Source organism: Etheostoma cragini, chromosome 19 (assembly GCF_013103735.1).
Source record: "Etheostoma cragini isolate CJK2018 chromosome 19, CSU_Ecrag_1.0, whole genome shotgun sequence".
In the NCBI taxonomy this organism is placed as follows: domain Eukaryota; kingdom Metazoa; phylum Chordata; class Actinopteri; order Perciformes; family Percidae; genus Etheostoma; species Etheostoma cragini.
Window position 1 is genome coordinate 14,728,912 of NC_048425.1, and position 24,687 is coordinate 14,753,598.

At 45.7% G+C, this 24,687-nt stretch overlaps 1 protein-coding gene across 10 annotated transcripts in view; it reads right to left on the minus strand.

Annotated features, from left to right (window-relative positions):
- The window catches only part of ppargc1a (peroxisome proliferator-activated receptor gamma, coactivator 1 alpha), a 262,735-nt gene that overhangs the window by 3,853 nt on the left and 234,195 nt on the right, over positions 1-24,687 (minus strand). For 3 of the 10 annotated variants that reach the window (XM_034901349.1, XM_034901352.1, XM_034901354.1), the window contains exons 3-10: positions 14,704-14,898; positions 13,588-13,710; positions 11,786-12,372; positions 9,809-9,882; positions 4,927-6,157; positions 3,110-3,205; positions 1,987-2,107; positions 72-193 (exon numbers count right to left, since the gene is read on the minus strand). In XM_034901349.1, coding sequence (XP_034757240.1) covers positions 72-193; positions 1,987-2,107; positions 3,110-3,205; positions 4,927-6,157; positions 9,809-9,882; positions 11,786-12,372; positions 13,588-13,710; positions 14,704-14,898 — 2,549 coding nt within the window. Of the gene's footprint in view, positions 1-71; positions 194-1,986; positions 2,108-3,109; positions 3,206-4,926; positions 6,158-9,808; positions 9,883-10,095; positions 10,142-11,033; positions 12,373-13,587; positions 13,711-14,703; positions 14,899-24,687 lie in introns of all 10 variants that reach the window. The other 7 variants (XM_034901355.1, XM_034901357.1, XM_034901356.1 and 4 more) reach the window with 4 other exon arrangements.

Here is a 24,687-nt window from a genome sequence, read left to right on the forward strand (position 1 = left end):
ATCACCCTACATTAATAGCAGACTACCATAAAGATGCACACACACATGCACACAAAGTCCTGGGGCCTTACCCATCGTCTCTCAGGTTCACTGCACATTCTTCAATTTCGCCAAAGACTTCAAAGCGGCGCTTCAATTCTGTCCGGGTGCAGTCGGACCTCAGTCGCCCCACGTACACCACCCGTCTCTCCTCCTGCTCGTTAAGAGGAAAGACAGAGTGGGGGAAGGAGATTAAAAGGGGGAGTGTGTTTTCCCTTTTCCACTCTCTTTCTTCCCCAAACTCTAATGAATTGGTCTTGATCACTCCTGTGGATACTGCAGCTGACTTTCAACTCCCGTTTTTGTCCCTCTTGTCTGTCTGTCAGTTGTGTTCCTCTGTGATTGGTTTAGCCCGCTTCCTGTTATCTGATAGAGTTGCAAGTTTGGAAGCGCCTTCAATCCGCGCTGGCACTAGAATTCCTCTTTCTCTCTGCAACTCATCAACCAGAGGCGGAGTGATTTTTATCAAATGATGCCGTGTCTTCAGTTTGGGGCCCGCTTCTTCTTTTGTGAAGTCTAAAAATAAAGCTTTGGGGGTGACTCAGCCATATGTCAGAAAAGCCTGTTTCTTTACTTCCAGTCTGGGAGTCAAACCGGGCATGATCAAGTTAATAAGTTAATACTGTAAGGATATTCATATCCAAAAGAAAGGGAGCATTAAGAGCTGTAGGAGTGAGCCATGGGGCAAAAAAGCATGGATTTCCTTTAACCTCAGAGGACGCGGGGGTCATAGCCGAATAATTTAGGAACTAACTGCACAAGGCTGCAATTATGGTGTTTGAGTAGTTTAATTGCATCTGCTAATCATATAATGCAGCACAAGCCTGGAGCTATAGCGTATCACTAGTATTATTTATTTATGTATTCATTCATTTACTTTCCATTACTGGGGCAAGTCCATTGAGACTTATTGAAATTTTGAATGCTGTCTTGAGGGTAGTAGTAACATGTATGTAAATCATTTGTCTGGTGCTAAACTCAAAGTTCACCTTTGCCCAATTAGACTTCCACAGAGTAGCCGAGAAAGATGCAAATTATCTACAGATGACTATTTTTATGCTTTTTCCACTCTCTTTAATGCTTACATACAGTTTGAGATAAAAAAATGAAGCATTTGCTGAATTAGGGGTTTAGTTGCTGACAACTGATAAATAGGCGGTCTTCTCTTGATGGCACCCTAAGGGCTGCCTGTGTGTGTGTGAGTGAGAGAATGAGGCAAAAACAGAGTGAGAGAGACAGACAGAGGGAGACACTTTCAAATCCCCGGCCTCCCAAACCTTGTTTGACAGCTTGAGCTTTACCGCTCGTAATTATTTGTCTTTCCATCTCTGAAAATGTATGCATGCCAAGCCACGTTTGCATTACTGCATCACTTAATGTGTGCTTCAACAACGGGTGGTAGTAGCCCTACCCCGTTGGAAACCCGAGTAATTTTACACGGAGACGTGGGAAGTGGAGATATTGGGAGAAATGTGATATTCAATACAGCAGGCTGAATTTTGAAATGGATACAGAAAAAGGAAAAGAGCTCATAAGAATCACTTTCCGTTTCCTTTATTTGTCTCGGTATCCTAGTTTCTGTTTTCCACTATTTCAACATTTTACCCCTGTAGTGTGATTAATAAGAGTTGACAGTGTTTCCAGACAACAGACATGTTACAAATACACAACCCGGAGATACAAAGGAAGGGCCTGTCGCCTGAATCATTCAGGAATTAACTTTGTATGTATTCTTTCAGGAGGGAGATGTCTGTGGCACATGGCACTGGGCTGGAGGCTGTCTCGTACTAAGTAATGTGTGTGTCCGTGGGAGGTTTCTGTGTGTTTGTGTGTCACAGCAGTGATTGCATGCAGTCTTTTATCAGTGTCGGCAGGAAAGACGTATAAAGTCAAGGCACAGAAAAAAAAGAAGGAGGAAATTAGGTGGCGTTGTGTCAGTTGACTTACTATTGCTTTTTGCTTTTGCCTCTCTCTCTGCTCGGCCCTTTCGAACTCCCGCTTCTCGTAGTCCCGGCGGTACTCCTCCCTCTTCAGCCTCTCGTGCTGGTACTCCTCGTAGCTGTCATACCTGAGGAGAGAAGGGATACGTATGACATCACTGTCCTAGCTTGTCCTCTAAAATGCCCCCTTCCTGTTGACGATTGCAAAGAACGATTGCCAGTATTTACCAAAGAGTAGTCCCCTATTTTCTCACCACTGATTGTTGAGAAAGGGGCTTGCGGAGGAAAGTAAATGGACATGCTAATAAGATGTGTCTTTCCCATCGCTATGATTACAGAGACCGCTGGATAGGCCCGCGGGAGTGCCGGCGAGCAGCGCGGTCGGGGAGCCAGGCAGCTGCAACTGTCAGCACAACTTCACATGTCATTACCTTCTGCTTAGTTGGGGCTTCATCATGAACACACACACACACACGCGCGCACACACGCACACACACACACTCCAGACTAATACAAGACGCGTCCGTTAAGTTTTCGACTGATGAGCAACTCTCAGCCTTGTCGGGTGTCGTTAGGCCTGTGGGTGCCAAAACTAGCTCTGAGTGCTGAGATGGTCTCTCTCTCTCTGTCTCTCTCTCTCTCTCTCTCTCTCTCTCTCTCTCTCTTCCTGCACTGTGACAGTACTTCTCTGCATATGAAATGGTCCCCTCTGCAGTGGCTCATGGAAAACTACACAGGCACTAAGTTGAGCAAGTGTCATTACACAAACTTACCAGTGAAGTGTGAATTTGCATCAGTGGGATTTGGGATTCTTTTGTCAGTACTCCAATAAAACATGGTCAATTAAACATATTCTTCCTAAATGTTTGTCACGGGGCCCCCGTGTGGATGGGACAGGCTGCGAAAAAGCATTGGTCTTGATGTGAATAGGGAATCACAACGAAATCAAAGTGTTTCTGAGTGGTGAAAAGGGAAAGTTACTTTCACTGCATGTGTCTAGAGCAACTGTTATTCAGCCATGCATGCTATACTCAGGTCTTTTGAATTTTGAACCTGAGGAATGCGACTAAACAAAAGGTTAATAATGGTGTACAAAATTGGAGGTTAAATAATTAATTTAAAATAATCACCTTGGCCTGCGGCTGAGAGGAGATCGAGACTGGGGGTGGGGGCTCTTGTGAGTCCTGGAACGAATGGTGCTTGGATCTGGGTTGTTGTGACGAGACCTGTGGGAAAAGAGAAAATGTTAAATATATGAAAATATGCTTTCCAGCAACACCTAGGAATGACGTTCATCTCACATATTGCACAAAAATGGTTGAATAAATCTTACTAGGTATTGATGACTCCTGCAAACCTGTGACACCTTGGTTAATTTGTTCCTGGCTTTGAGAATTAAATGAACCGCTTTGATATTCATTAGACCCACGTAGGTGTTAAAAACTGGTTTAATTCCAGATCAAAACATTCTGTTTTCTCCTAACCTATCCTACTGCTACATTAAGTGTGCATGATTTTGTACAGGATATTTATACACACCTGAGATAGCACATATATGTATTTGCTATCTATGCTGTATGAAGAAATTGTCAATACTGTAGGCCCTAGCGTGCATCCCTACACTCCATAAGCTTCTGTTGCTTAATTATTGAAGTGTTGCTGAAGAAGGAAGGGCTGAGTGATGGAGGGAGAGAAGTTTGGAAAAGCTCAGCAAAGCAAAAGAGTGCCAGTTTGGAAAGATCAAGGATCTTATGCTGTGAAACTTGAAACATAGAGGAGGGATTTTGAGAATTATTTTTTGCTGAAATTCTATTTATCTTTTCTTGCATGAAAATATAACAAGCTTCTTGTTCTGTCGATTCCAAGACTCCAATCCCTACACAGTGTTTCCAGAAAGCTTGTCAGTGTCAGAATGTGATGGAATGCCTTGAGACTATTACCGTATAATTTGTGAGCGAGTTGGTCTAGAGCACAAGAACAAGGGCACAGAGCAGAGCAAAGTGATTCTATTGGCTCGCTGGAGTAAACTGACCTTTAAGTAATCAGGCAAACAAACTGAGTCACTGCAGTGGAGTCCTACACTGTGAGGCGCTCAATGAACTACTACTGACAAATTTAATTTACTCACATCCCTCTCAGTAACAATGGTTTGCCTCTGTTCTTCTACCAAAGAAACCCTGACAGAAACCCCCTCAGCTCTGATCAAACAGATGCATGGGAAATGTAGTTCTCACATGGAGATATGATGATAAGAGTCTCTTTTGAGAGGGGTTTGAGACTACACTCCCAGTGCCTGGATTTGGCTTTCATCTCTGGGGATGTAAAAGAGGAGGGTTTGCCACTCAAAACAACAGCTGCCGCTTAAAACAATAGCCCCGGCATCAAACCAAAAACAGGGAGCATGCGAGGGAGCGAGTGAGGAGGAGGAGGGTGAGTGTTCGGAAGACACTCAAATAAAACTCCCTGCCTTGAGTATAAAACTCACACTTTTCAAAAGTCCAGTGCTTCTGGCACGTTTCATGTTCTGGGTTTTTTTCCCTTTTGTTCATTGTGTGTAGTTTAAGGGAGATAGCACCAGTTAACCAATCGTTTTTCCCCATTGTAACTTCAGAGACATTCATGTACCATCTGGTTTAAAAGGCAGAATTTGGTGAGTAAAGCAACTGCAAACAATTTGTTTGGAACCCATTCCACAACTCTCTCACCTTGCCAAATCTATCCTACATTTAGTCCAGGCAAGGCAAAGACTAGCAGGGGGTCAAGAACCCATGCTGAGAGTCTTCGGGGCCTTTACTTTTTGACACCAGCTCTGACGACTGATCAGGCCTGTTTTACACTCCTCACTAGATCCCCTGCCAGCTCCAAGCCCTGTATAAACCGCATGGGTGGGGAGCAGCCAAAGCTCAGCCAAAAGAAGCGGGAGGATTGTGTGTGAGAACCGACTTACCAGGAGGAGGTGCGTCTGTCAGGTGAGCTGGAAAGGGAGCGCCTCCGGTAGTGCGAGGAGGAGCTGCGGGAGCCAGAGTGGGAACGAGAACGGGAGCCGCTGCTGGTCCAGCAGAAAGGCCTGCTGGGCGAGAGGAGGAGGGAGGAAGGTGGGGAGATGGAGCCTCGGGAAGGGGAGCAGCTGGATGGTGGGGAACAGGAGGGAGAGCAGGGGGGGCAGTCAAAGAGAAGGTCCAGAGGGGTGCCCTCCCACGGATAGAGGAAGCGACTCTCACGGCCCTCACCCAGCTCTAACTCATCCTGGAAGGGCAGGAACCCTGGGTGCAGGTAGCTGGAGCCAGGCAGCCTCTGTGAGTAGGAGCCATTCTCTCCCTCCGCAAGTGTCTTCGGGGCTGCAGCCTTACTTGGTTTGCTGCCTGGTTCTCTCTTCTGGCCACCTGGGCTATAAAAGGCTTTTAAGGGGGGGCCAAAGTGCTTGTTGAGTTCTGCTCGGATTTCCTGGTCACACAGGAGCTTCCGGCTGATGGCAGCAGAGTGTAGTTGGTCCCAGTCAGTAGTGGCCTCTTGTGAGGGGATCTGAGAGGTTTGTGTAAGGGTCTGCTTCCCTGACTCCTGGACCCGGACTGCTTCTCCGTTCACAGAGGAGACATTTAGCTGCTCTGCCAAAGGACCAGATGAAGCTGATGATGGAGAACAAGAAGATGAAGATGATAAAGAGGATGGTGGAATTGTTGAGTCCTTACATTCGACATGCCTGTCCTCCACTTTGCCTGTAGTAGGCATGGGAGCAGCGGTGGCACCTGAGGTGAGCGTCATTTCCGCTGTGGTAGTCATGGTAACAGTGACTGTGCCGCCGTCCTTCTTAGTGCTTGCTGATGCTTGGCAATAGTCATGGTCACTGTAGCTACGGGGCACCGCCCGCTTAGTGTTGCTAGTGCTGCGATGCTCCTCAAGGCCGCCCCCCACAGAGTGTTGGGTGACCGAGTAAGGTAGGTTGGTGGACGCTTTGCTCAGCTGGGCATAAAGCTCAGTCTGTTCGGGACCCTTCCTGGTGGGGCCCCCGCCTGAGGCACCTGGGGCCGGGGCCAGAGCACCGGGGCACAATTCGCTCAGCCTGGCTCTTTTGCATGCCAAGGCCGATGAGGAACATGAAGACAACTTGGTTTTTAGCGATGCTTTGAAAGGATTCTCTTGACTGGCTTTGTGTGGGGGCGTGGTAGGTGGTGTCAGACCTGCAAAGGGAGAGGAAGACAGAGGTTGGTGGTGGAGCAATAAAATAAAAATTGAATCATTATGCAAACCTCCCCAAATAACCCCCCCTCCCCCCATCTATAAACTCCCCGGTCAGTTTATGGACAGTGGACACAGATACATGCGTGATTAAAATATTCACTTTCACTTGGCCTAATCCTGATCTCTATTTTATTGCAATCTTGACAGATTAATGTAATGCTCGGTGTAACTTAATACGGTGGTGCTGTAATATGGACGACTTGCCATCCCCTTCCTCTCTGACCTTGGAAAAATCTCTTTTCATGAAAAAATAAAAACATAAGACAAAATCGTGTGGAGGACAAATGCAGCCAATGAAGAAAAAATGTAAGTACATGTATCACATCTCTGTTTGCCCCACATAAATGTCTACACTGGACAGCAGCCAATTCATCTGAATAAAACCAAAGCCTTTTTTATCGGTCTGAAAAAAAGAATCACTGACATAACGTTGTGCATTTTAGATTACCCAGCACCATCTCCCTTTTCTGTGAAACACTGTAAGAAGATATGACACAACACTTAGTGTACACATTAGCATGCCTGGTGATGTCCCATGGCGAGATGGCTGCTATGTGAGGAAGCACAGGAAGTTTTGGCGAATGGGTTGTCATTCTTCTCAGATGGCATGTCCCTACTGCTTGTGACCCCCCCCCCCCCCCCCCCCCCCCCCCCATCCCCACATCTTTCCCCACCCTTCTACAGATTTACAACCAGACAGATGGCAGTTATATGGGAAGTCCTGAGATGAGCCCACTTTATAGCATTGTTAATGCACTCACACAAACAGCCGCCACCATTACTCTCTCTTTCTTCCCTCTTTTCCTTTAGTCTTGTATTCTCCCTTTTTCTCTCTTCCTGTCTGCCATTTCCCTGGATCAATCTCTATTTCTCCCTTTCCGTCTCTCAACATCCTATCCTGTTTCTGTCTCGCACAGAACAAATGTGCCCACACACGCGCACACACACACACACACACACACACACACACACTAACAGTGTGTCTCGCTGGAGTCAAACTCAGGCACTTTGAAACACCTACGCTCCATCTTTGCCTTGCCTATAATGCACATCATTCTTCCGTCGCTGTTGAATTGCACCAAATGACAGCTATTAGTATCAAATCCAGTGTTAGAGTATGCATGGGAAAGACAACTTGGCAAAGAGAGTGCAGGAGCCTGATAAATAAATATTCAACTTTCTGAAACCATTTGCTGTGTTTGGAATGCCTGATACAATGGCGTATCATCCTATTATTATCTGAACGTGTCTATGTAGGACTGCAAGGCCCAACTTCCCTCTTTTCCCACTTTTTTCCCCCTCTTTGCTCAGTGCTGATAGTGATATCACTATAACAATATATATATATATATATATATATATATATATATATATATATATGCATTATGCCAATGAAAATGAGCCATTAAAAGGAGAAGGGAGAGAGAGAGGTGGGGGTGCTACACAATGCCTTAGGAACTTCTGTTTCACCAATGAAGCACCATCTGTCCAAAACAGTGTGCGCGTTAGGTCATAAACTAGGAGCCATTAGCGATGGGGGTGAAATAAATCAGAATTAGATAAATATGTGCCTCTCAGTCAAACTTGCCAGTGATGGATGAGCCGCAGACATAAACACCAATCATGTAGCCACCGAAGAGAAAACAGTGAAGCAAGTGAACAAGACAGAAAGAGAAGGGTTTTTTAATCTTTTTTTCTCGTCCAGCTGTAAATTGCAAGGAGACCTTGGAGCGAATAACAACTCTGTGCTTAAAGAGTTGATCCGGCAGTAAGCCATGCAAATAGCAACACACAGATCAACCAAGTGTCATGAGATACAGTAATTAAAGACAACACGGCAGCACAGGGTAAATCTATTAGCTTGGCAGAGATTAGGCAAGAACAGTCAGATCCCAGGGGGCCTCACTGCCTGTTGTAGCCTTTGCTGTACTTCTCTGAGAGCTGTCAAGAAAATACACAGTTGAGTCAACAGTCCAAAAGTTGATTTTGTTTCAACATCATTTGGCTCAGTACAAGATGTACGGGTTCAACTGATAGTTACATTTATCTTTCTATGAAGCAGTAACAACTACTACTACACCTCGTCATAAAGGGTATAATGATATGTCATTGGCAGCAATTCAAGGAAAGTTCCATCAGTGAGTTGTCTACCTACCTTGAAGGTGCCGCCCACCTGGCTGACCTCCATCTGTTTATCAGTAACACAACCATTATCTTAACTGAAGTGGAATGTTATTGTACTGTAAATCTGAATGTAACTTTGGACCTCAAAGCTCTCACCCCCTCTTACTGGGATCTATATCCATCAGTCTCAGGCAGCACAAGACACTAAAGCTAATCCCTAAGTCGGAAAGGGGCTCAGTAACCTGGGGCTTTCTGGACTAATGACATTCCTGCTAATATTCAATCCGAAATTTACTCAGAACGGTAAAGTCAGGTGAAGGGCTTTATTTGACCGTGTAAAATGGATGCAATGGAACAGAACGGACACCCAGGATTGGCCACAGGTCAATAAACTCACCCACGTGCAGTAAAACAGGAAGAAATATTAACCATGCTCGATTGCCCCAGAGCCTAAGCAGCCCTGCTGCTCTTTTCCTTCTGTAGGTCTCAGGCGGCGTCCCCTTTGACCCATAAAGCTTATCTACACAAAAGGGTAAAACATCGCTTTGACCGTGGTCAAAGGGACATACGGAGACCTCTTGGGGTCTGATGTGCCACACATTTTCATCCCCCCCCCCCCCCAAGAGATAAGCAAAAGGTGCAGGGGGCGGACATGAGGTATGTATGGGGATAATTTCCCCTGCTGGTAATGGAATACCCAAAGGGGGCCGTGCAACATCAGCCATTTTGTATTTATTGACCTTAGATGATTAATCCTGGGGAGAAGCCGGGTCATTACTGACATCAAGAGAGAGATAGAGAGATATGAGCCCTAATACTGCAGCTTTTGCTGGAATTCTCTTCATTTTTGTCTTGTAATTACCTTCTGCCTATAGCTTTCTTCTGATGCAGTTACTCAATAACACAAAAAGATGATGTCAATAATTATGCTGAAAAAGCCCTTACACTGACTCCATTTACAAAACAGCATCCTTTGCATACAAGTCTTAACATTGAAAATAGACTGCGCAGTCAGCTGATCAAATTGCCTGTATGTCTGGGGACCTAAGGAAAGGACGGCACAGATCATACAGGCAAAACTGAATTACGCCGCAAAACCAATTAAAACAATCACACTGCCATTTCAATTTCCCTGTGATGTGTAAGCTAAGTAAGCTGTCAGTCAGAGAACATTAGGATCTGATAGAGGAAGAGGAAAGCATATTAACTCTTCAGTAACAGGGGAGGAGAGGTGGAGGAGGATGGGAGGGGTTTGCTAATAAACCCTGAAGAGATTGGAAAGCCTAATCAATACTCAGGCACATACAGACCATGCCTTCCCCTTGAACTCTGAACTGGGATGGAACTATCAAGATTAAGTTAACCCATTTCTAGCTGCAACAGGGGGTGAGACTTCTTTAATTAATAATAATAATAATAATAATAATATAACTACAAATTTTAAATAATAAGAAAAGTGTGCTTACCTGGGGTTCCAGAAATCTCCACACTTAATGTGCGTTCAATGGTTTTGTTCTCAAACGGTGATCCCTTGTGGTCACTGGAAGACAAAAATAAAAATTGCAACATTTTACTTGTCAGGTGAAAGTAAGACTTTCAAAAGCTTTTGTGATCTAAGAAATGGAAATGAGTCACAAAAAAATGCCTCAAACTGGATTCTAGTCTATATAGTTTTCTCTGGCTTTGGCTGTTTTTTTGTAGTTTGTTGTTGCTTTTTTGCCTAGAATAATGTGGAAAAACTTCTCACACTTACTTTGGAGACTCTGGGGTCAAAGGAAGTGGCAAGGTGGTTGGTTTGGCTGCAGAACAAAAAGGAGCATGGGTAATTATTGACCTAGGTATAACAACTCATGGCAGAAGAGAAAAGGTCCACATTCTGCAACAATTAATCTCAAATTGGCTGATTAAATTTGATTATTACTACAAAAACACCCCTACCTTGTTAGAATGTCTTTCTATGAACACTATTCTGAAAAGCATAGATTTTTAGATTGACCCCGTTTTAACAATTTATTGTCTTAAGATAGACTGTCCACTCTGTGAGGCAGGATGAAGTGATGGTACGTGTTTCACAGGTGTCTAGACACAGACATACCCCGCTCAAGACAACAAATGGAATAAAGACATAAAGAGACGATGCCACAAACAAGACACATGACAGTGGGTGAGCCTCTCTCTGGACACAAAAGTCATAAATCACATGCACCAACAGCACAGGAGGGGAGAAAAGGAAGAAAGGAGAGTCAAGGAAGCTTGTGCAGTTGCCCGAGGCTCTGGCTGACTTGTGCTCCAGCTAAGGGAACGTGCTTTTGTAGCACAACCTAAAGAGCAGCACCCGGGCTCTGAGTCTAAATGTACATATTCAGCACACGCCGCTAAATCAGCCAAAGACGGTTCAAGGGGCGACTTTATGAATACAAGACGTACAGTAGCAAGACAAGGCTCGCCCCTTTTCCCAACCCCTCCTTTTTGAAAAATTGCACTCTATTTAAATTTAAAAGAATCCCTTAGGGACTAAGAAAAGCATTGGCTAGCAGGCTGTTTGTTGTAGTTGTTTATGCCCTCAGAATGACTGTTAGATTCAAATTAGAATAGGGGTTAGTTATGAAGTCAAACTGGGAAGTGGTTAGAGCAGGAGAGGGAGAAGAGAGAGCAGAGATAAGGCCAGTGGGGGGATGCAGTCATGATTACCTAACAACAGGAGGCCCTGGTCGTCGGGGTGCTCGCTGAGTGCCTGCCTGTGTGGGTGCCCTTGCCCTTGTATGATGCAGGGAGGGGCGGACTCTGCAATTCTAGTATCTGGGAAGAGTGGGCTTGGTTGGCCCTGCAAGAGCACCGCAGTGGGGCTGCCCATGACATGGTCATCATCATCATCATCATCATCATCATCATCATCACGGCCAACATCCTCCCCATAGAGCCCTTGGTTTAGCCACCCGAGCTCTAGTCCAAAGCCCATGTCTAGCCCTGAGTCTTGCTGGTTACCCCAGCTCTCTAGGTCTAAGGCCAGAGGTGACAACAGGGACCCTAAGTCAGGCTCTTCAAGCTGACATACCTCCTGGTTTCTACAATCAGTCGTCCCTCCCAACTCTTCCTCCTCCACCTTTGACGGAGCCTGTGCTGGGCTCACAGACCTCTTACCTGCTGATTTGCTCTGAATGATGGGTAAAGGGGTGATCTTAGGTGAGAGTAGGTGAGCTCGATATTGAGCAGGCCTCTGTTTGGAGGTGAGCAGCTGGCTAAGTAAAGGGTGCCCCGGCTTCTCATCTCTTTCCTTAATTGTCACTGTGATGTAACTATGAGGTGCACGGCTAGCACCGCTACCTTTTCTACGGCCTTGCCTGCCAAAGCCCTCAGTAGCCTGAGTGGCGCCCGCAGCCTCTCGGCAATGCTCACAGCTGTGACTCACCTCTCGGGGAGGGAGGGAATAAGAATGCATATACCTAATAAACCTAGCGGCGGCCAGGCGGCCCACATCGCCTGGCGGCCTTCCTTCTTCACTGGGCGACCCGTGCTCCAGTTTGGGGCGGGCATGGCCGCAGGTGGAGGTTCTGTGGCCGACAGGGATAGAAGCACCCTCCGATTCCTTAACCCCGGCATCGTGAGTGCAACGCTGCCACTTCCCAGCCCCAACACCAGCCACACTACACTCGCCTGCAGCCCGGCTCTCACCTCGCTGGTGATGCTGCGGCGGCTGCTGCTGCTGCTGCTGCTGCTGCTGAGACGGTACAGCTGACTTCTTCTTGGAGGTGGTGGAAGAAGATGAAGAAGAGGTTGATGAGAGGGAGGAGAACGAGGATGTGGATGACGAGGACGGCGAAGAGGAAGAGGAAGAGGCACCAAGACCCAGGCCACTCTTGTCCCTGCTATTGGCACCCCCCCAAGTGCTCTTGGCGTCACTGGCTTTGGTGTGGAGCAGGATGTCATCGGTGGCTGTTAGGTATTTCAGCAGCTCAGTGCAAGGCCGCCTCACCGGGCGGTTCTGTTGGCCGGAGCCCCCTCTTGCTTTTCCATTCCAGGGGCTCTCCGTCTGCCCAAAGAGATAGAGATAGAGATAGAGAGAGAGAGAGAGAGAGAGAGAGAGAGAGAGAGAGAGAGAGAGAGAGAGAGAGAGAGAGAGAGAGAGAGAGTGTAAGAGAAAAAATTATTTAGTCTGCTTAAATAAAAAGTTTTACTCAGTTGTGAGAAATGTTAAGTGCTTTTTTTGGCACCAAATCAAAAGTAAAAGAGATGGAGCCAGCGAGAAGCTGAAAGGGGGATTCAGACAGCCTGAGCACAGTGGTTGCCCGACTGTCTGGGAGGCGATGTTGGGAGTGCGGTCCGCCCATCATCTTAATTGCGTGGCCCTGCGAGCACCACCGCGCCACTCTGTACCATGTCCTCTGGGAGTCCTCATTCGCTGTGCTCCAGAAATGGAGGACTCAAAGGCACAGTATGAAAATAGACTATGTGAGGAAGGTTGATGCACTGCATGTGCAAACATAGTATGCACAACACACACAAATATAAGACTGTGTTGTGTTTACCACACACTCTGATCACATACAGATGCTTTATACATTCAGAGGATTTTAAGCACTAGGGAAAGCATAAAACATAGATTCCCACCCCAAACAAGAGCAGATCATCAAGAGCTGTATACCACTGAACATTCAGTATGTCACGTTCTGACATGAAATGCAAACATATTACCGTAATCACATACTTTATTTATTCATATTCATGAACCCAATGGCAATGACTAAAATGAATCTGAACCAACCCCACCCCTTTAGAAAAAAACAACCTTTTGAGAGCCATTTAATGAGAACATCAAGTCTGATATTTTGATCTTGTCGTCTCAAGGCATCAATCTCTCCCGCAAGAGTGGCTGTCAATGTTTTTCTTTTTCTTCAACAGGCACCATACCAAGGCGGATAAGTGGTGGAGCTAATGAGACAACGGTGCCGATGGCTCGCCTGGAAAGCCCAACAGCAATCAGCCTGTTTTCATTATGAGATGGACCCCAGGGATAGCAGACTAGAGCAGTAGTATAACATCATCTAAAGGCGGACACCAAAACAGTGTGAGAGGGAGAGAGAAAGAGCAAGAAACCAGAAAGAGCTAGAACAGAGTGAAAGAGATGAACAAACACTAACAAAAATGTGTGTACATGAGTGAAAAAGCAGCAGGGCAGCGCAAGAAGGGGTGTGTGTGTGTGTGTGTGTGTGTGTGTGTGTGTGTGTGTGTGTGCGTGTGTCCCTACCTTGACGACGGCAGGTGGTCTGATCCGGTGGTTGCTGCTGGCTGCATGGTTCTGTGCCTTGCCACCTGTGTATTGATTATAGCTGAGCTGGGAGTTTGCGGGTGCCAGAAGGAGCTTCTTCAGCTGTGAATGGACCCAAACAGAACAAGAGAACGTGGTGAAGGAGGGGGAATTGAGCGTGGGTTATGCAGATTACTATTTTCTTTCAATTAGACCGCCTGTGCTTTGTAAATGTACAACCAGAAGAGACCAATACTGCAGTTAGAAAAGAAAAAAAGAAATGACATTTTTTAAAGATTACAGATTTTTCTGCATGTGAACAGAACAGGTCAAGCTATTTGTTTCTTCCTGTGCAGGTGTTTTTGTGTACACAAAGCCAGGCTTTCTAATGTGATGGAATAAACACACACAGGCATGTGACTAAAGGTCATTTGGAAGGGACCTGCATGGAATAAAATGGACTATAACTCAACATAACATTTTACGTCAAAGCCTTTAAGCTAGAGAAATGCCCAGATGGTATGGTTATGTGTAAAAATAACAGCACAAAGGTAAGCTGATTTCTTATCGAGAAATCTGTCTTTTTGCCAAAAAAAAAGAGACTCAGGCACAGGGGGATTAGCTGAAACCCACTAAGAGTAGACAAGATGGGATGGATTTCTATTTCTCAGATACTTTCATTATGTGCCTGCTTGATTTCAGGGCCTGTGGCACTGTGTCAATCGTAGTTGGCCCCACCACAATGTTCATATCATTGAATTTGCGCCGCAATCGCACTCGTTCTGTAATTAGCACTGAGAAGCAAACACACTGATCCATTTCCATCCCTCTTCACTGCATCTGCATCTCTGCACGCTCTCACTACACATACAGTGAATACAATGTGGCAAATGTGGCAGACTGTGGATTGAGCACTGCCAAATGCAGAAGTCAGACAGACAAATGGCCACTTTTAGTGCCCGGGCTTGTTGAAGAGTCTTATCTGGTGTCTGCCATGGACTGGCACAAAAGAAACAGTGTGCGCAAGGTTGGAGGTTATGTCTTGGGAATTACATGTTTTGACCCTGGAGTGGTGGTGATGGGAGACTCTCGAGAAGGATAAGCTGTTGGTCTTACCAGGGAAGGTTCCTCAGGCTCTGGGGTGCGTGGCGAGCCGTCAGGGGAGGAGGGACAGCTCTGGTCACTGGCATTGGTCACGTCCCCATCTGCCAGGGCCTCAAACGAAGGCAATCCGTCCTCATCCACCGGGATGCTGTCCAGGGTCTCTGTAAGCACTGCCAGCAAGTTGGCCTCATTTTCTTCATCTATCTTCTTGGGGGGGGGGGGGGGGGGGGGGGGGGGGGGTGAGAGAGACACAGGAAAAATATTGAGACAGGAAATATAGGACATTTTAGTCAGGAGAGGCAAAGTTGCATCTCTTTTTTTCCCAGTGAAGTGAAGATGGTGGGTGGTTGCATACGGGCTTTCATTGTTATTAGAGTGGGAAGAATTTTTCTAAGAAAATGTTTGCAGCAGAGCTGGCTCTATTTTGGTAGCCTTTTAAAAAACAAAATTCCCTCCCTGTGCAAGTGAGTCAAGCCTGCCACTCATATTTTAAGCATGCAGCTTACTGGACCAAAATAATATTTCCCCCAAGAAACCCATTACCAGGGCTGACAAGTAGCAAGTGTCTAGGGATGACAGGAATGGGCTGGGGTGGGCTGCGGTATATAGAGGTTTGTGGGGGTAAAGGAAACAATGAGCGTATGTTGGCTGTCCCCCCCCCACAGAATTGACAGACGATCGGTTTGCCGACAAGATGTTTGCAAGCAATCCTCAGATAAGGCGAATTACCGCCCGCTAATGCTAAATAAATGTGATATTTTTAAAATGTCGGAATGACAGCTGATGTTCACAATGGGCGGGAAGTTACCATCAACATTTCATGAAAAATAAAGCTTGTTCTTGCCACTGAGCTCCTCTTTGATGTGCCTGAGTTGTGTGCTTGCTACAGCTGGCTGTTTAATGGCAAAGACTAGAACTATGTGTGTGTGAAAACGAAGAGACAAAGCAATGAATATATGGAGATAGATAGTAACAGTGACGGAGTCAGGGAGATGTGCGCTGCCAACTATCGACATTGAATGTTTGCTGGGGATAATAACTATGTATGTGTGTAGAGACAAAAAACAAGAATAGTGAGAATGGATATTAAGAGTGAGAGTAGCACAGCTTGTGTGTGTTTGTGCATGGGTGTGCCTTTGCACAGTGACAAGTGACAAAAGGAACTGTAAGTTCCAGGGCCATAAAAGCCCAGGGGACAATAAGACAGCGGAAAGATAAACAGCGTCGTCACCTCGGGAGGTTCTGTGGCCAGCCCAACAAGAACAAATCCCTTTATGCACGTGGCAGGATTATCATCGCTCGGCAACGGCGTGCGGCCATCATTATGCCAAGGGGGCCACCACCCTCCCAGATACCAGCACAGTACCTCAGAAGACACAGATTCCCACATGCACAAAGTTGACCCACCCTTGTTTCTGTCTACCCCCTTGATTTTACATAATCACACACCCACCACGAATGGCACTTTTGAAGCAGGTTTGGATTTACCAATGCGATAGCGGCCATTTTAATGCTTCCCCTCCTCCAATTTTCATTTGAAGATGACACAGATATCGTAGACGTTCATTTAGCTAGCTACCAGTTAGGAAAACGTTAATCTGATGTTCCTTGAGTAGATTTTCCCCTAACAACATGAACACTCAGTCATTATTAAAAAATGATAAAGGGGACATATTTCACAGAGATAACACAACGTAGACTGGGGCTATGCCGCATTGGCAAGCAAATGCCTCGCAGGAAATTGCTCTGTATGAGGTGGCATGCTGCTTAATTACTTGCTAGGCACTTCAAATCCACTGTGCTGGAACCCTATGCTACTGAAATGCCCCCCGTTTTCCAGCATCCCAAGTTATTACCTGAGCACTAAGCGGGTAGGTATTAACCGCTGATAAAGCCAGAGCCTTTTTTAGCCCAAACATATATCATCGTATGCGAAATTGAAAGTAGGATAGTTTTATATTATCACAAATAAGTCATAAATAAGCCGGCCATCTGTTTACGTCCAACCTCACCAACTATCTAAGCAACGCTGTATTTGGGTGGGGCTTTATTCACCTCTGTAGAGTCATTTCAAACCTACATATTCTGTAGAAATTGCAGACTGTGTGACAATGTGACACTAGTTAGATTAAAAGTTGAGAAGGCTGTGCAAGCTTCATTATGTCATGGTTTGGAAAGGATTGGGGAATTTTTGAGGCTGTGGCAGGCTCAAATGTAACGATTTCAATCCTGTTTCAAAACCCTCCACCAATTGGCGAGCTCCCACTGGCACACTGTATCCACGAAGATAACCCAGAAGGGACTCTAATATTCTGAAAGAGACACTTGTAAAACCCTGAGTCGTGACGATCATGCTGCAGCCGCTGCTGCGGCTCTAGTAGAGGCACTGATGGGCCAAGTGGGGATTTGAGAAACTGGGGTAAGAGCAAACCTCAGTGATCGTTTCTACCCTGGAGAGAGCGTGATCTAATACCTCTGTCCAGGAGGGCAAGCTTTGTTATGCCAGCTTAAGGACCCCACCTTGCAGAGTTTCTGCACCAAATCCAATCTACAACCAATGACTCACTTGCCCCCTGTATATTTATAAACAGCATCTCGTGTGTGGGTGGACTTTAGGAGCTATGGCACCCAAAGGGGGTGACGCCGAGATAACCTGGCAACTTGCTTACGGCCATGTCCACTTATATTGATTACTACAGCAGCTGCTGAGAGGAAAAGAGGGCAGGAAGAAGAAAGAGAGAAGAGAAAAAGTGTCTCAGAGGGAGCACTTTCTTGGCCATCCCGCTTAATGGACCTCACCAAATTAAAGAGATCTTAACAATACTGGGCTAATTGTGGGATCACAATATATTAACCCCACTCGAATTCTAAAGGGTGCCATTTTGTGGCTGTTTTATTCCAAATGCTTCAATTAGCCATAAAACATGCTGGCAAGTGCTGGCAGAGCTCCTCGTCCCCCTCCTTCACCCCAGCCTCCCCACGTCAGAGGAAAAGAAAGCCAGCTCCAGTCGTTCATTATTAGGTGAGGCCCTTTTGTTATCAGGCAGGCTGTCTTTGAGGTTGTCCTTGCCTTTAACTCTTTTATTGAGTTCCGCAGCACAGCATTGTGTTCCAGGAGATACTATTCACACAGCTGATAACGCTAGGTGAAGGTGCCGTTTTAAACAAACACCAACTTCTGCACACCGGAGCAAACAGGCAAATTAAATCTGCTAATTGCTTCCTGATGATTCCACGCTCCTGAGCAAAATTTCCATTAATCAAATTTTTCACAATATTTTCAGGGCATTTCCTATTCACATGCTTAACCAAACCACATGTGTTGTGAAAGTGGCAGAATGAGAGACCAAAACACTAAATAATCCAAGATGAAGTTTCAACAGACTAAACAGCCCCGGCGTTATCTCCAAATGAGAGGCAGAACATGCGACAGACACTCTGGATGTGGGAAGATAAAATATCTCCCATTAAATGGGTCATCTAGTATTTAAAGTACTGTTTATTCTCACTGTCTCTTTTTGCTCCCTCTTTCCTTCTCTCTTTCCGTGGATAGAGGAGTACCATCCAGTTAGTTCAGACAGAAAACATTCTTAATAAATTGGCCCCCAAATTGCGTAGTGGGGTGAAATCTGTGCCTTGACAATTTAATTGCGTTGCTTCATCTGAGTCTTTTATTTTTTTCTCTCCGCTTTCTGCTCTGTCAGATTTAAAACACATTCCCTTGGATGAGGTTAAGCGACTAGCCGGACCTTCTAATCATGGCACAATCACAAATTGTGTGTGGGTGTGGGATATGTGTGTGTGGCGAATGCAGCGGTAGTGGTATCAAGTCGTCACATCTTGACTCTGCCAAGAAAAGCAGCCTTGGATTTGATAAACAAATAATGTCATTCTGTGTTATTACCCCCGGCCCCCAGATTTCAGAGGAAATAAATCAACGTCAGCCTTGCCGTTAAGGCGTTAGTCAGGCCTGACACGTCGGCTGGTCACACAGGCACAACATATGGCAGCAGAGAAGGAGGGAGGAAAGGGAGACAGGGAGGGTAAGGTACGGCACGCCGGAGAGACAAATCATGGCAGCAGCCAGAGACGTCTGGTCATTTAGCATGAGCTTACTGAGATGGAGAGAGGGTGATTATGGCCTATACGGAGTGATGAAGCCATACATAACACTGTTAAGTCCCTCTCTGTGTCTGTGTGTGTGTGTAAGGCATCGGTGAAACAGCCTGATGATGTTCCAAATCATAAAACTAAATGTTAAAGCTTAAATATTGGTTATGTAATACAGAGCAGCAAACTGACAGCTATACTGTCGTTTCTCCATCTGACTACAGAGTCAATAGAAAAATCTTGTTTCTTTGGAACAATTTCCCAAACTAAATGATCCTATGGACTAGATATCGAGGGTCTACATGTTCTGGACACAGTACTGGTGGCCAACAGTATATTCTCTGTTTTCATAATCAGGATGCATCGCCCCTCTGTCTCTTCTCTATCGTCACCACTCCAGGTTCAGTATATATTCTGGGCTGGCTAATCATGATGATTTGTGTTGTAAATTGCTAAATTGTATATCTCTCTAAATGCAGAAAAAATAGTTCAATCCACGCACCAGGCAACTGATTTAAAAATTCTCCATCCTAGCTATAATACCACAACTGGTCCTCTGATAATCTTTACATACTGGCAGAAATTCACTATGTTGTGCCTCTCTTTCAACAAAAATGGCAGCTCCCTGAATGAAGAAGAAGTGCTGTGGCAGAAGCTAAGGAAACGGTTCGACCCATCAATGTGGACCATGATGTGTCTGTGTGCATCTGTGTGTGTGCATCTGTGTGTGTGTGTGTATGTGTGTCTGTGTGTGTGTGTGTGTGTATGTGTGTGCAAAGATGATGCATCTCCTGGGAACCATTTCAGACTGTTAGAGCACTATCAGATGAGCAGATGGGGGAAAGAGAAAGTGAGAAGAGGAGTTATCTGTGTGTGTGTGTCTGTGTGCGTGTGCGTGTGTGTGTGTGCGTGTGTGTGTGTGTGTGTGAGAGAGAACTGTTGTTACACATCCTGACACGGGCCAGATCTGATTGAGACACCTACCCAAGGGATGTTAGCGGTGCTGTTCTTTCTAGTTCTCGTGGAAAAATCCTTTGACCGGTAACCCTGCTGCTGCTGCTGCTGCTGCTGCTGAAACTAACCACCTGAACTCTGTCACACATCTGCTGAGATCAGCTGAAGCTGGCACATGCCTTCAGACACACCATGCCCTTTCTACCTGACTTTGGGTCTAAAATCATTCAGTTGTGTACCTTTTTGCGAAAAGTACACACAAACAGAAAGATTCGCAATGGGTCCCAGAAATCAAACACCTGGGGTGAATTAGCCAAACCAACAATGACACATTTTCAAAAAAATAGAGCATTAAATGCTCTCCTACTTTCTTAAACTGCTCACCAAACAACCGATAGGATCACAGAGGTATTCAGTGGTAGAAGCTCCCTATCTACAGTCCAGCCCCGAGCTGCTGCTGTTGTCTGTCTACAGCCCTCCAACAGATGGTCCAAGCAACCGTTTGCTTACACCACAGAATCACACACCACCGTAATGATTGGATACTCACTTATTTTGTTTTGGCAGCGACTTCCCAATCGGCTTGGCACGAGGAAACACTGATTGCTGTGATTGCTCTGACTCTGACTTGCTTTGACGGTCACAACAGGAGGGGGAGGAAAACAGAGATTTGGAGCCTCAAATAAGGAATATTCAGCTAGATGCTGAGATGGGATGACGAATGGTGCTTTCCTCTGCTTTTTTTCGCCTAATGACATGCAAATGGATATTTGCTTAAGTCGGCAGCTCTGAATGTGCACCACTAAGCAAGGGGCCTTTGAACATACTGTTGAAATGTGTTGGAAGAACACAAAAAGGAGGAAAGAGTGAGTGCAGAGAGCGACAGGGCAAAAAGAGGCATGGAGACGGTTTCCGATGTCCAGCTTGCTAAAAGGACACTGCCACATTTCGCTGCTGGAATGCAAGTCTGCCATCAGCAGTCGTAGCTGTCCGTAAAAAATGACACATGCACAGAGAAGGCGGGTCACTTTGGTTTTGACATTTAGATAGATTTGCGAAGGGAGCAGAATGGACCAGAACTTCTTGTTTTTCCGCACCGAGGACTCAGTGTTATCATCCACTGCTGACGCCATCTTTACGCTCACACACACACACACAGACACACACACACACACACACAGATACACAAATGCAGCTGCTGACCTTTTAGGCCCTGCCGAGCCCATTGAGGGTTTGTGCCGTTTCATTTGTCACAGTAACGTCTTTCTCGGAAAAATGCCAGCGCAGGGAGAGCCAGGTTACAGTGGACGAGATACAGTGGTCTAAGGACGATTCAAATAAAAGGTTTGTTTCTGTGTCATTGTCTTAGTCTACATCTTTGTGAGCATGTGTTAGCGTGCCTACAACTGGGGACGCAATATCAAACATTTATGGTAATTGAAATGGCAGAATATTTTGGGGGGAAACACAGTCAATTTGATACCGCGGCACACAAAGGTCACCCTATTCAATTTGCACTCAATGCCATACGTGGTGCAAGAGGGAAACACAAGAAAGCAAACGATCTCACCGAGGCCTTGCAGGCTTCACCACTTACCCACTGCATAAAAGCTATTTGCTGATTACTAAATAAACGCATTATCTTTTACCTTGACTTCTATGTGCGCGAGTGGCTTTTTTCCCTCCTTGATTCAGGTAGGAGGCTTCCACTGCAGTGTACATGCCTCTTATCCCTTTGGACTTTGTTAGCATGTTATCTGAGCAGTATTTCTCAACGCACACTTTCAAGTGCTGTTTGTGTATGGGCTGCACGTGTGGTAGCAGTGGTCCAACACGGAGGACTTTGCATGTTGTGTGAGTGGTAACGATGAGGGGATGCACCTATCTTTACGAGTAAAGAAATAAAAACATTAAAGAAATAGTGCACGTAAGTCAATACAATCCCAAGTCGCTGACCCTCCGCGTCTTTCTTTGTAGCATCAACGTCGAATGTTGAGCTGTATTTCATCTTAATCGAGGATCTTTTCTCTGTGGAATACTAATCGTGTTGCCTTTAGTTTGGATTAGTTCGCTTTTCACAGCTTACATTTGGCTGAGCATGGTCACCACACCTGCACACACTACAGTACTAGAGACTGATAAATGTCTGCCAAATGCAGAATGATAAATGGTCACTGACCACTTCATGACAAGCGTCCAACACTTCAAATACCTTCCCATCAAGTTATTATCGACACAGCCATACAGCCATATGAAAAGAGGTTTGGCAGGCCACAGTATAGCCTAAATGGTCTTCTGGAAAGAGCTGATTAACAAGCAGACAATTTTAGAGCTGTTGACTGAGGTCAACAGCTCTGGGATTGTGGATAAATGCAGCAGATTTATCCCAGATACACCACTTCAAAGTATCCCAATACCCATTTCCTAATTCACCTGATTTGAAAAAAAAAAACTTGCTATAGGTGTGCTTGAACCAAATAATCCTGTGTATGTGTACAGCAAGTACTTAATACTGATTCAGGACTGGGACTAAACCCCAGTCTTTTTGGACCCCCACCCCATGTCTATATCTATCCATGACATTGTCCTTTCCTTAAGACAGACTTAAAAAAAAAAAATTTTTATTCTATACCAATGCCATACATTGTTTTACAAAATGTTGAGTGGAAGAAACGTGTTGTATCTGCAGTGACCAAATGTCTGTAAAAGCTTCTGCTTTCAGCTCAGGAACTACTGATTGGGCAGCAAGTGAGTCATCCAAGCATCCAGTCACTCATGCATCAGCAGAGCCTAGGAGAGCCTCTTGAACTATTTGAGGCCTGGGCAGACTTAAATGCTTCAGGGGGGAAATAAGCTGGAGCTATAAGCATGCAGTGCACATCATAGAGCTTAGTTAGAACGGGGAGGTTTCTTTTCTGCATGGACAACAAAGCTCTTAAAAATAGACTCTCAACCAGGGATAACTAGTCCTTCACATGTACAGTACAAGATCGCAGTGCACATGGCCAAATATGTGTTATAATTATAACAGAAAAATAAGACTAAAATGTACTAATAATTATTCAAGAAAAGCATCTTGACTCTCAACTGGACTGTGCTACACTGATGTGGTGTCTGCTATTGTGCAAAGCTAATCTGAGCTCATTTTTCACCAGCTGAGCTTGTTTTTGCTGACTCTTCGTTCAACTTCTCACCTTGCTGCAGTCATGTACCGCTGTACTCCATGACCTCCCTGTCAGGTGAGTCTACAGGTACAACAGAGCACACTTATGACCACTCCCAAGCCCCAAAGGTCACATATATCACACCATTTACCAGAGAGGACAGTTAAACACTTCTTCTCAGTCTGATTAAGTCACTCTTAACTGTCTGCCAGCTCATCCCATAACTGCCTAAATTAGGCCTTTTTTAACAAATAGTTAGACATAGTTTCCCTCTAAATTATCAGTTATTGATTCGAATCAACTAAGTTATCTGGAAGCTGTGACACAAACACGCACAAAGATTGACAGAATATGGCAAACTACCAGAGGAGAAGAGCTGGCCAAGGCTACTGGCACGGAACACACACACACACACACACACACACACATACACACACACACACACACACACACACACACAGGATCGATTGGCCTTTCCTGGAGAGGGGAAGCAGCCTATCGCCCAAGACTGATAGTGCTTCACCATAAATCATGGCACTCACTGATTGAAGGCCTCTCTCCATCCCTTCCTTCTCTCTCTCTCTGTCAAGGTTTCCTTTTTGTGTGTTATTTATACTGTTTTCTCACTGATGGCTATCGCTTTTACTTTTTCATTTGTGTCCCTGTCACTCTGTTATCAATTAATTTCATCTCTATGCAAACACCATCTTGTGTGACCTCTGTCCCTTTTCACTGCATGAGCAGAAGTATAAAAGCATTTTAGGAATCCACTGTGTACACATTCCTCCCACTCCAAAGTGCACACAATTAAAGACTGCAAGGAAGTTTGGCACTGTGATGTAGCATCGGTCCACTCAAAGGCAAGAGAGAAGTATGCATGCCACTGTCTGACAAAAAAAACTAGAGTATGCTTTTATATGGCCCTGTGTGTGTGAGTGTGAGTGTGTTTGTGTGTGTGTGAGAGAGAGAGAGAGAGAGAGAGAGAGAGAGAGAGAGAGTGTATGATTTGTGAGGAGGGGGTGGTGGATTATTGGCTTAGTGTTTTGGCCAGGTTTAAGTGAAACAACCCTGAAAGGCTCTTAGTGGAGATTACCCCAGGTACTAAAAATAGTCATTCCCACCCAATACACACGTGCCAACACACTAAACAGAAAGCGATCATAATGTTGTGTCTAGCCAGAAAATACCACTATCTGATCTTTGTATAGGGTGTCTCTATTACACAAAAGACACACACGCACACATACACATTCGTGGATGGAGTGATGAGAGAGATGGGTATCCCCCGGGGACAGGAGATCAGCTGGGGCAAGAACACCAAACCAGGCCTCAATCAGCAGCGGCTCCACTGGGAACTTGGGACTGAGTGTGTGTGTGTGTGTGTGTGTGTGTGTGTGAGAGAGAGGGGGGGGGGGGGGGGGGGGGGGGGGGGGGGGGGGGGGGGGGGGGGGGGGGGGGGGGGGGGGGGGGGGGGGGGGGGGGGCTAGACATGCAGCCAAGCAGCCACCACCAGACCAAAGGATGTTCCCTTGCTCTTTTTCAAAACATTCCCTAAGGGGATTTTTTTTTTTGGCCATATCCACCCACCCTGCTCCCTCTCCCTGTATTTTTTTCAACGTGCTCCCTTCCAACAAGCGATTGTTGGAGGCCAGACTATATTTGTTTAGCCACTGCAGCTTCAACTTCCCATCAGCCAGAAACAAATCCTTTGCCTTGGGTGCAAGAAAGACAGAGGGAGGAAGGGAGAGAACGGGGGGGGGGGGGGGGG